The 10,806-nt window shown below is 38.6% G+C and overlaps 2 protein-coding genes across 5 annotated transcripts; one reads left to right on the top strand and one right to left on the bottom strand.

Annotated features, from left to right (window-relative positions):
• Nucleotides 1-116: 116 nt before the first annotated feature.
• Nucleotides 117-3,299, top strand: vma12 (vacuolar ATPase assembly factor VMA12). The gene is made up of 6 exons (XM_086260708.1): nucleotides 117-604; nucleotides 705-778; nucleotides 1,000-1,089; nucleotides 2,450-2,492; nucleotides 2,569-2,681; nucleotides 2,789-3,299. Exons 1-6 carry the CDS (start codon nucleotides 421-423, stop codon nucleotides 2,882-2,884), a joined length of 600 nt encoding a protein of 199 aa, XP_086116834.1. The 5' UTR covers nucleotides 117-420; the 3' UTR covers nucleotides 2,885-3,299.
• Nucleotides 3,300-6,161: 2,862 nt separating this feature from the next.
• LOC147313943 (homeobox protein SEBOX-like) lies at nucleotides 6,162-10,189 on the bottom strand. Of its 4 annotated transcripts, XM_086262745.1 has the most exons (5): nucleotides 10,139-10,179; nucleotides 9,863-10,042; nucleotides 8,872-8,932; nucleotides 8,128-8,333; nucleotides 6,163-7,045 (listed from the first exon to the last, which is right to left on the bottom strand). In XM_086262745.1, exons 4-5 carry the CDS (start codon nucleotides 8,275-8,277, stop codon nucleotides 6,347-6,349), a joined length of 849 nt encoding a protein of 282 aa, XP_086118871.1. In that variant the 5' UTR covers nucleotides 8,278-8,333; nucleotides 8,872-8,932; nucleotides 9,863-10,042; nucleotides 10,139-10,179; the 3' UTR covers nucleotides 6,163-6,346. The 4 variants fall into 4 exon arrangements, with proteins under 4 accessions (XP_086118869.1, XP_086118871.1, XP_086118872.1 ...); XM_086262746.1 differs by having other exon boundaries at nucleotides 8,872-8,935; nucleotides 9,863-10,189; XM_086262744.1 differs by having other exon boundaries at nucleotides 9,863-10,189.
• Nucleotides 10,190-10,806: the final 617 nt, after the last annotated feature.

The following is a 10,806-nucleotide window of genomic DNA, read 5'->3' as shown; positions in this document are numbered from 1 at the left end:
GTAAGTTCTACGAGTTTATGATGAGTCCTTTAAGGCCCCAAAAGGTAAGGTGTCATGTCGTGAGAAACGTTTAAGTTAAAAATGAAACAAATCATTATTATAAACTTGGCGTATTGGCGTCTTGGCGTTTTCACAATAATATATATATGACTGATGTTTTACAAAAAAAAAAAGAAAAAAAACGTAAATAAAACGTCAGGAAGATGGTCACGTGAGCGATTACGTCAGCCTGTCACAAGACAAGCAATATGGCTGCGTACCAGGGTTTTTATTTGTTTTTAGCAGATGCTGGGTTTCGTTTTTAAACGGTACATTTCAGTAGATATAAAGTAAAGCCCGTGTTTATATTGAGGCCAGGTTTGACAGAAAACGTTATTTAAATAGTTGCTTCGAAAAAACTCGTTTAATTTTTGGTGCATCATGGCTTCTGCATTTGTGGTGGGGGATAAATTCAGAAATAAAGTGACACATTTACTGGGAAAGTCGGAGTCAGCTCTTCCTCGAGCATTGGGAGAAGAGCTGGAGGAGGTTCTTGAAAAACCGGAACCAACAATCCTGCCATTCAGTACAGCGAGGAAGATCAAGAAATATCTTCAGGACAATGGTGAAAAAAGAAAAAACTGAATTGTGTGTGTGTGTGTGTGTGTGTGTGTGTGTGTGTGTACAATTTCATAACATTTTTTACCGTGCCTGCATTTATCCAGGGCATCCATTCTACCTGCATGAGTTGCTGGAGGATAGCTCGCTTCACCTGCCTGAAATCGTGAAGCCTCCTAGGGTAAGTAAATTCCTGCACGTTTTGTGATGTACACTCATGCGCATCCTTTGCTGTTACACTGTATTCACATGTGAGTGATAGACCATAGGTCTGTAGACCTACTGCAGTGTTAACATGTAGTAATTTCTGCAACTTGGCCCCGTGTAATTAGAGTGTTTTCACAGAAGGCCCAGCCAGTGTAATGAGAAAAACTAAACTGTGACTTCTTCCTCTCACTTCAGAACCCTGAGCTGGTCGCCCGTCTTGAGAAGATTAAAGCTAAACTAGCCAATGAAGAATACAAAAGGATCACAAGAAATGTCAATGCTCAGGTACATTTTTTGTTAATATTAAAAGCATCTTTGCCATTTCAGGGTCGATACACTGGGTGTGCTGTTGAAATGTTTGGATGTTTGTTTGTTTTTCTCATGGTGAGGAGTACAAACCATCCTCGTCCATGCCAGTTCTTAAAACGATGGGATGGTGATGTAATGCAAATAAAAAAATATAGATAGATTGCAAGTTAGAATGTTTATGGATGGCTTCCAAGCTTGAGGTTCATAATGTACATCTGAAGAAGTCTACTTTCTCACTTAACGACATGATAAAAAAAAATGCCAGAACAGAATATTTTGCAAGTCTTATAGAAATTATATAGAAATTTGGGTGTCATATTTGACAGTTCAATGTCGCCAGAGAGTCACTCCAAACAGCTGGTTCTGAACTGTTTTTATCATCTAAGAAACATGTCTAAACTCAGACTACTGGTGTCAAAGGCAGAACTTGAGATGATTATTCATGTTTCTATTTCTTCTCATTTGAATTGTATTAACGGTCTTTTTTACTTGTTTCAACAAATCAGCTTTGGATGGCCTTCAGACTTTACAGAATTCTGCGGCAAGACTTTTAACTGGCACTAAGAAGAGGTCACATATTACTCTAGTTTTGGCTTCTCTTCATTGGTTGCCAGTAAACTTTAGGTTTCATTTTAAAATTTTAGTTTTAACTTTTAGAGCTCTACATGGTGAAGCTCCCCAGTATATCTCTGACCTGTTGAAACCTCATGCATCTTCCCAAGCACTTAGGTCTTCAGGTCAGAAGTTACTATTGGTCCACGTACTAGTTTCAAAACACGTGGGGATTGGGCTTTTCAGGCACCAAGGCTGTGGAATTCTCTTCCGTTGTCTTAACCCTGTCTTTTAAAATGGCCTAAATGGTAAATGGCCTGTATTTATATAGCGCTTTTCTAGTCCCTAAGGACCCCAAAGCGCTTTACATATCCAGTCATCCACCCATTCACGCACACATTCACACACTGGTGATGGTAAGCTACATTGTAGCCACAGCCACCCTGGGGCGCACTGACAGAGGCGAGGCTGCCGGACACTGGCGCCACCAGGCCCTCTGACCACCACCAGTAGGCAACGGGTGAAGTGTCTTGCCCAAGGACACAACGACCGAGACTGTCCAAGCCGGGGCTCGAACCGGCAACCTTCCCATTACAAGGCGAACTCCCAACTCTTGAGCCACGATTTAAATTGTTCTCATTCATTTTTTTAAAATTATGCATTTTTCCAAAGACAGAGAAAATGTGCTCATTTTTTCCAAAGTGCTGAGTTTGATTGTGGGGTTCACACACAAGTTATATTTTGAAAATATTTAACAGTTTTCTTTTTTTGTTTGATTTTCCAGGAAATCAACCGCCATGGCGTGCTGTCAGATTTCGGACAGCAGGGTGAGTGTACTGTTGAGCATCTCATTATAGAGGCTGGATTGTGCATCCTTAGCTTATGTACCTTCTCTCTCTGCAGTGCGGTCAGTCAAAGCAGTTGTGGTCACCATATTCAACTTCCTGGTTACAATAGTTGCTGCTTTTGCCTGTTCCTACATGGGCAGTCAGTACTTGTTCACTGAGACTACGGCGGTAAGAGAAGCGGTCCTGCTGCTGTCCGTCCCATTATAAAACTTCTCTGTATTTTGTGACGTTCTTGTTTTGCTTTACTGAAATTGTTTCCAACATTTGTTTTGCAGCGGGTGATCTCAGCGGTGATCGCCGCATCAGTAGTTGGGCTTGCTGAGCTGTATGTCCTGGTCCGGACCATGGAGGGAGACCTAGGGGAACCATAGCAGCTGTTACCTTTGGAATCAACACCTTGTAGGCAGGAGTCTGTAAGGCCTCTGGCAGCCACAGCCAAGCCCGTGGTTCAGAGCAGAACGCTCACTCTGAAACCTCTGTGGTCTTTCTTTCTTTTTGAATTGTTTCAGGAATTATTGATGAAAAAATAAAACGTCCTGAGAATTTCTAAATAGAAATGGTTCCAAGCTCCAAAGTATTTGTTCTTTGACATTCTGCATCCCTTTCTAGTGAAATGAAAATACTCAAAATACTTCGTATTTATTTCCCAGATTTTTGTTTTTACTCTAAAACTACAGCGTAGTTTTTTCCTCTCTGCTGTGTAAAATGAATGATGAGGTTCTTTTCTGCTCTGAGATGAAATCATATTTCATATGATTTTTATCAAATAAATCATCTAAAACAGTCCATTCATCTCAGATGTCCATTTGTGGATTTTCTGCCTGTTGCTGTTGGTAGATCACAACCAAAGGGGGGAGCACAGGGAAGACAAAAGAGCAGCTTGAGGTGGCAACGGATGACAACCCTTAAAAAAATTTAGTTTAGATCATGCAGTCCAGTAACAAATAACAATAAATGTCCCAAAGCATTTTAAGAGGGCTGCCAAGTGGGGAGATTTGCATCTTGGACACCTGCACGCATTAAATGTGGTATTAGCTTGATGAAAACATTGATACTCAAAGTTCTTAAAACCTGCAATGTTGGAGGGGTCTATAGCCTATTTCACATGGTGTAGGCCAAATCGTATGCTTTGGACAAGTTGTCGGTACCATGAAGTCTTCGTTGCACTTACAACTTTTCAGATATATAACCACCTTTAGCTCTTTATTATTTCATCTATGAAAACTTGGGCAGCACAAAAGTGATGTGACCCAACAGATGAACATTGTCTCCTGACACTGAGAGAGTCATATTTTCCAGTACGTCAAAACCAGTCAACAAGCTTAATATATCTGGCAGATCCAATGCATATACAGAGAAAACTAACCAACAATGATAAATGCAAGTTTTTTTTTAAACAATCAAAAGAAGCTAGCATACAGACTTTAAGTCATTTGGCTTATTGTTTTGCCACGAGGATGTCCTTGTGTTGACTTTTCTGGAAAAGTCACCATCTGTGGCCAGTAATAATGGTCAGTCATAATGTTTACTGGACGGTTTCCACCTGACAGATGTGCTAATAATAATCTCCTGATCTGTGCTTACTATATCTGGTTTGAAGTGAAATATCAAGCCGAACAACACGTAAACAACCGATTACTGTCCAGTACAGTAGCTGTGCTTTAAGATCATCATGCTGAGAACAACAACACAGAAGATCCTTTTTTACTGATCCCCTCTCCAGATAAGGTTTCATAGTTCTGTAAATTATGCCCCCCCCCCCCCCCCCCCCCCACCCGTCAAGTTCTGTCATATCAGTGGAAGGATTAAAAGATGTGACTGCATCCTGGAATACCAAAAAAAAAGTCTCTTCCTAAGATCTGAGATTTGACACCAGGATTAAAGGTTTATTGAAAGATTATTTGGTATTAAAAATGATTATGATATGCAGAGATCTCTGTCCAGCTCTGGACAAACAGTGGGCACTCCCGTCTGTCATATTTGCCTCTGTATTATGCCTCTAATGTAATATTTCAAAACTTAAATCCAGGTCAAATTACAGAGGCGGTAAGCTGATAGACCCAGAGCTCTGACTTTAATTTAGTTCTTATTTTGCTTTCATTTTTCCCCTTGCCCTTAGGCCATGTAAACCCTGTGATACTTACAGCACAAAGAGATATGATAAAAATATATTTTGATTTAGAAAATAATTATTCCTGTCGTGGTATCCTACCACAAGGAATCATTTTAATCTGGATGTTTTGAAAAATAATACTCTTGGGGTCACAGCATTAAACATGTCCTGGTTCAGCAGGAGAACAGGAGCTGGCTTCTGTGAGGAGAAACCATGATATATACAGCAGTATCTCTCTGATGGAGAGATCTCTCAGATCTGACCATAGGTTATACAACTTCTGACATTAATACATTTTCAAAATTTCATGAGCTTTGTGTATTTGGCTCTTTAAAAAAATGTTAATAAGAACAAGTTTCATTAAAAATGCCGATAGGACATCAACATACCCAGTGGGTAAAGGGCAAATTGTGTGATTCAAGTAGTTTTTTGGTTTTGGTTTTTTTTTTGGGGGGGGGGGGGGGGGGGGGGGCTTGAAGATTGTGCTTGAACTAAATACATTACAAAAGATACTGCTTTGGCTGATGACTTTATACTGTCTATGACACCACTGACAAAGATATGAAACAGTTAATAACAACTATCAGTTTCAAGTAGTTAGCCAAAAGTAGCTCAAATAACAAAAAGTACAGATGCTAAAACTACTTGATAAATGTCTAGAAAAAGGATATAAGCTAAAAGCTATGGTGAGCTGCTAAAACTAATGGGTAAATGTTAAAATCACTTAGTTGGAATTAGGTAACTATTAGCCAAAATACCCTAATAGCTAATTGTTAGAGAATTGATATTACCTAAAGCCATGCTGTCCCCTAAAAGTCCCCTAATTACTGTTAGTAGGCAAACTGTTACTTGGTTAAATAAAACTACATGATAAATCATTAGCTGTAGCATATAATGGTTGAAAAGGATATAATAAGTGACTTGATTATAAAAACTTGACTTACTTAAAAACTGACACTTAAATTTAATAAAAAATACTGACAAAAAGTACATGTTACAAGTTTATGAGGCTTCAAGTTTGGGAACTACAGTGGTACAAACTAATGGGAACTTTTTCACTTTAACCTATGATGTTCGCTAAATATTATTTATTTTCAAAACTAGATAAAAAAATGTGGGGTTTTTGGTAATATTAGTACTGTAAAGTAGTTCCAGCCTTGCAAGCTACAATATTAAAACACAACATACAGTTAACAATAATGAATAATAATAATTTCAATGAACTGATATTTTCTGCATATTTTGGTAATAATACCTTTGTATTGCTACTGAACAAAATAAACTACACAACTGAACAGTTATGTGAAAATATGATTTGCGGTTGTATTATTTGATTATACAAAAACATGAAACAAGCTTCATGTTACATATGTTGTATGTGCTTACTTCCAGCTTCACAAAATGCAGTTTATACTATCAGAAATTTTTAAAAACTAACTTAAAAAAAACATTTTTAATTAATTTGTATTAGATTTTAAAAATAACAGATTCTATTAAAATAAAAACAAGAACAATTGTTTTTGACAAGTAACAGTAAGATTCAAAACTGTGATCAGTTGCCTCAGTTTATTCCCCAAAATATACAAGACATAATTCAAAACATAAAATATACAACTGGACAAATCAGCATCGTAACAATTCTACTCTACTTCACAGTATTACAGCCTTGTCTGAAATTCATCAGCTGTGGTAAAACACAGGACAGATTTTGATACATTCATCAGAATTCAAGAAAATTGGTAACAATAGCAGCGTTATAGATCAGGTCTGAGATATATCCCATCGAGGTCTGTGGTCCCAGTTGTGGGTGATGATGGTGGTGGTGGTGGTTCTGTCCCTGACCTTGAGAGATTTCCCAGTACATTGGCTGAGGGTGGGAAGGGACAACCTGATCTACTGAGGCATGACCGCCAGTTCCAGTGCCTCCGCTGCACAGTGCCTGATGAGGTCCAGATGGAGCCAAGCTCCGAGACTTGAAGTTCCTGAAGGCCTGATAGGAGCATGTAGATGCAGCGTGGTGAGGCTGCCTGGTGATGGACTGATGAAACGAACCAGGAATGAAACCAGTGAGTGAGGCTCCTAAGTGCTGTTGCTGCTGCCCGTGGTACTCCTCTTCCCAGAGACGAGACTCTGAGGGTTTGGAGCAGCTACGAGTGGACTGCTGATGGAGGGATGAGGAACATGGTGGCGATGACATGGGGTTACTGTAGATTTGCATCCAATCTGAGTAAATCTGCGGGACCTCCTCACAGGAGTGGTTCTGTTCTGGCCTGAACATGTCTGCCAGAGTGTTTGAATACGTGGAAGTCGCAGGGCCGGAGGAGGGATCCACAAAACCTCTAACTCCAAGGACAGACTTGGTGGACTTGGAGAGTCTACCGGTCTTAATACTTCTAGCTCTTCTGTTTTGGAACCACACCTGTGGGAAATGGCAAAATTTATAATGAATTAGTCTTACATAGCCAATTTCAGTTTATGCATCCAAATTCTGCTCAGGTTACCATGTTCATCAAAACAAATACTGGGGTTAGATAGATTTTTTGGGTTGTAATTTTCTTGTCTTCGTAAATGGACTGACTCTTATATAAAGCTTTTTTACTCTACTTGAGCACTCAAAGCATCTTAAACAACATGCCACGTTCAGCCATTCACACAAACACTTTTTGTGCACCTAAATGCTTTCTTTCTAATGTTCATAATCCAATAAAGCATTAGAACAATTTGGGATTAGTTCCTAATTTCCTTACATCCTCTCCACACTTTTACCCTCTTTTGTGACTCTGCATACAAGCTCTGCCAGATATTGCAACTAATAATGCTGAAGTATTTAACAGTATTAACAGTAAAGAGTAGAGGAAACTTTATAATGCTGTTTGACATGTTAGCTCCGGTCCTATGCTGGGGTAACATTGAGACTTTGCTAACATGTGACATGGTTAAGCTGTCTCCTGACTTTGATTGGAGTTTTCATGTGTGACAAAAACGTTTATCACACATAAACATTTACTTCATAAAGGAACACAGAACATGGACAGAAATATTTAGAAGGAAAGAAGGCAGATAGATGCTTGGTAAATATAAAAGAAAGAGAAAACGGGTATCACATCATCCTCTGCCTGCCTAAAACAGACTTAACTTCAGGTATGACTATCCTTATATGAGTCATATATATAGTCTATATTTAGTCATATGGGCTCATTTGTTATTATTTTAAGTTCTTTAATGATTTTGATCTTTAATTGAGAAAAAGAAGAACAGTATCATTTATAAAGAATAGCTACAAAATATGTACTGAAGATATTTTTTTTGCTGTAGTGGTCCCAATTATTGTCTCCGTGGTCTAAAGGAGACCTATTCTCTGTGGGTTCATCGTGACCAACAACAAATCAGTCAAGATAGTGTAAATTAAATTAAAATAAGTAAATTGTTTCATTACAGCCACTTTAAATAGGCTAGGAGAAACTTGGAGTTTCAGACTGAACATCCGACCAGCAGCCTCACCTGTATCTTGCTCTCAGGCAGGTGTGTGTGCGCGGCCAGCCTTTCCCGCAGGGTGATGTCCGGGTAGGGGGTCACAGCGAAGGCCTGCTCCAGCTCAGACAGCTGCGCACGGCTGAAGATGGTCCTCTTCCTTTTCCTCTGACCCTCCATCAAACCGATGCCTCTGTCCGGCTCCGGAGAGGATACGGCACTCCCACTGCGGGCATCTTCCAATTACAATGCAAATATCAAGAAAAATGTCAAACAGTTGAAAAAATAATGGTCTATAATAAATAAATAAACAGCCTTTCAGAAAGGGAAATCTTGTTGTGGTGATGGAAAATATCACAACCCATAAACTTGTCAACATTTAGGTTCTTTTGTGTTTGACCGTGGATTGTAATAATAACTATTGTTATCATTATTATATTATAATAATAATTATTATTACACTTATTTATTAACAAGAAATTAAAGAACAAAAAAAATATTTTCGTAATTTAGAAATTATTTACTTTATAGAATACATTTTATTATAGCCTTGAACCTAGGAATATGTGTATCTGTTAAGAATAAAAAAAATTTATAATAATAACTTTCAGATTTATTTTCTCAGCCATCTTTTTGTTTACTTTTATCCTATTAGACTATTTTATTGTAATATACAATATAATTCAACCATTCATTGAGTTTTGTTGGGAAAAGCTGATTCTATGAAGCAGCCGGTCAGAAAGTCAAAAGTGTTTTTTGCTCTCTGTGACTCACCTTTTGAGTGTTTCTGTTCTCCGAATAATGCCTTGAAATCTGCCAGGTCTTTCTGCTGGTTCTGCTTGAGTAAAGAGAAGTCTGAGTCCATGAACAGAGCCATAACTCCACACACACACAAACACACCTCTGCCGCTCGCCTTCACCGATGCTGAGAGTTGAGGAGGAGTCAGGAGCTTCTTATACCGCGTTCAGATCAGATGGGACACCCAGCCCTCTGCATCCAGTAAATCTCCAATTACTTACTGACTTGTTTTCCTGCCTCTTTAAGTCTTCCGGACCTGCTCAGGCACCATTTATAGAGTCATTTTTATAGGTCCTGAGAGAAGATTTCCGAAATGAGCCTACATTTATTATTTTTTTTCTCAGCCAAATGTCATCATGATACAGATCATATATTCTTTAAAGTCCATCTTGCAGAAACACACACACACACACACACACACACACACACACACACACACACACACATATATATATATATATATATATATATATATATATCGTACATTGAATTATTCTGCATTTTTTCCAAGTAGGTCGTTAGACTATTTAATCTGCTGCAGTCTTTATGACCTCTTCCCCCCCCCCCCCACCAAACAAAACATCTCATGTGATGTCAGATTATGACACTTGATAATCTTTGTGTTCTGCTACATCGTCCTTCTCAAGCTAACAGCTAATGTGATAAATGTCACCAGTAAACAGTGTGGCTGTACTTGCAGAGTACATCTGAACACTGAAATAAACTACTGAGCACACACAGAAAATAAAGTACCTTATTGAACTAAAATATATCTCTGCCCTGAGACCTAGTGGAACTCAAATAGGTTTAATCTGTTTTTGCTCACTAAAAGCGCTCACCACCTGCAACAGTCACACTCCTCCAAAAATGCTGTTTATGTGGCTTATAAAGATAATGTATTATTATAAAAAAAATTCTCAAGAGGCCTGCTGCAACTAGACACATGTTTGACATAAAATAACTCACCTGCTTCTTCAGATATCAGTGAGGCTGGTTCAGTGTCAGGTGTGTGGGTGTGGGGTGATATGAGTGGGACAGCCAAGCCTGAGCCAGAGGTTTGGTCTGTTGGTTCTTGCAGCAAGCCGGCAGATATGTGATTTAGTATACATATGCACAGAAGGTCTGCCTGCACCAATTACTTGTTGACTAAAGTATAAAAAAAATAATAAAATAAGAAATGAGGTAAGCTAGCAAACACTAGGAAAGTCAAGCAGTTTCTTTCATGTACAAGTATATTTCCACCTGTCTCTTTTCCTACCGCTCCAAAGTTCAGCGTCAGCGCGTGCACCTGGACTAAACCAAATCACGAAATAAGGACGGGGGAGGTGGGGTCAGAGGTTGACTGGATTTACTCTTTGTTTCGAAAAACAAAACAAAACCAATATTAGGAAACAAACACCTTTGAAGCAAACCGCATTTATGGTCATGTATGGAAGCCATATTGATGGGCTAATAATTTTTGTTAAAAAATAAAAAATAAAATAAAGTTACGGGCGCTTAGAATCCGTAATTTTTCTCCCCCTGACGGCGCCCATGGGAAATATTTATTTGAATTTTAAATCCTTCGTAGGGAGTTTGGTTATGTAAGAAAAATAATGAACTTTTCACTTTAGCCCTATTTCTGAGAGTGTACAGGTGTTAGGGTCATGTTTTTGTTTAAAGCTTGAGAACACAATATATGTAGATGCCTTTCCATTACACAGTTTGGTGTCAACACTAGTTGGACACTGGAAAGACAATAATGGAAAAATAATCTTATTATTCAGTCTTTTTCAGTAACTTGTGCTGATTTTGTTCAACCAGGTCAAGAAAAGCAGGAATCCCAACTATCCTGGGGTGTCACATAGTAGGTTTTGTCTTCTGTGTCTACCGTTACATTGCTCCTACAGTTCCCATGAGATAATTTACAT

Source organism: Aulonocara sp. 'chitande type north' Nkhata Bay, linkage group LG14 (genome assembly GCF_057382095.1).
Source record: "Aulonocara sp. 'chitande type north' Nkhata Bay isolate Kocher_YH1m ecotype deep benthic linkage group LG14, A_spYH_male_GT1.1, whole genome shotgun sequence".
Classification (NCBI taxonomy): domain Eukaryota; kingdom Metazoa; phylum Chordata; class Actinopteri; order Cichliformes; family Cichlidae; genus Aulonocara; species Aulonocara sp. 'chitande type north' Nkhata Bay.
This window is presented reverse-complemented; position numbering and strand designations above follow the sequence as displayed.

Excerpts from the sequence above, each read along its gene's own strand:
- vma12 (XM_086260708.1), top strand. The coding sequence starts at position 421 with ATGGCTTCTGCATTTGTGGTGGGGGATAAATTCAGAAATAAAGTGACA. Across the intron at positions 605-704 it reads GAAATATCTTCAGGACAATG|GGCATCCATTCTACCTGCAT; the intron begins GTGAAAAAAGAA and ends GCATTTATCCAG. Across the intron at positions 1,090-2,449 it reads CAAGAAATGTCAATGCTCAG|GAAATCAACCGCCATGGCGT; the intron begins GTACATTTTTTG and ends TTGATTTTCCAG.
- LOC147313943 (XM_086262743.1), bottom strand. The coding sequence starts at position 8,974 with ATGGCTCTGTTCATGGACTCAGACTTCTCTTTACTCAAGCAGAACCAG. Across the intron at positions 8,334-8,871 it reads AGAACAGAAACACTCAAAAG|ATGCCCGCAGTGGGAGTGCC; the intron begins GTGAGTCACAGA and ends TGTAATTGGAAG. Across the intron at positions 7,046-8,127 it reads TGCCTGAGAGCAAGATACAG|GTGTGGTTCCAAAACAGAAG; the intron begins GTGAGGCTGCTG and ends CATTTCCCACAG.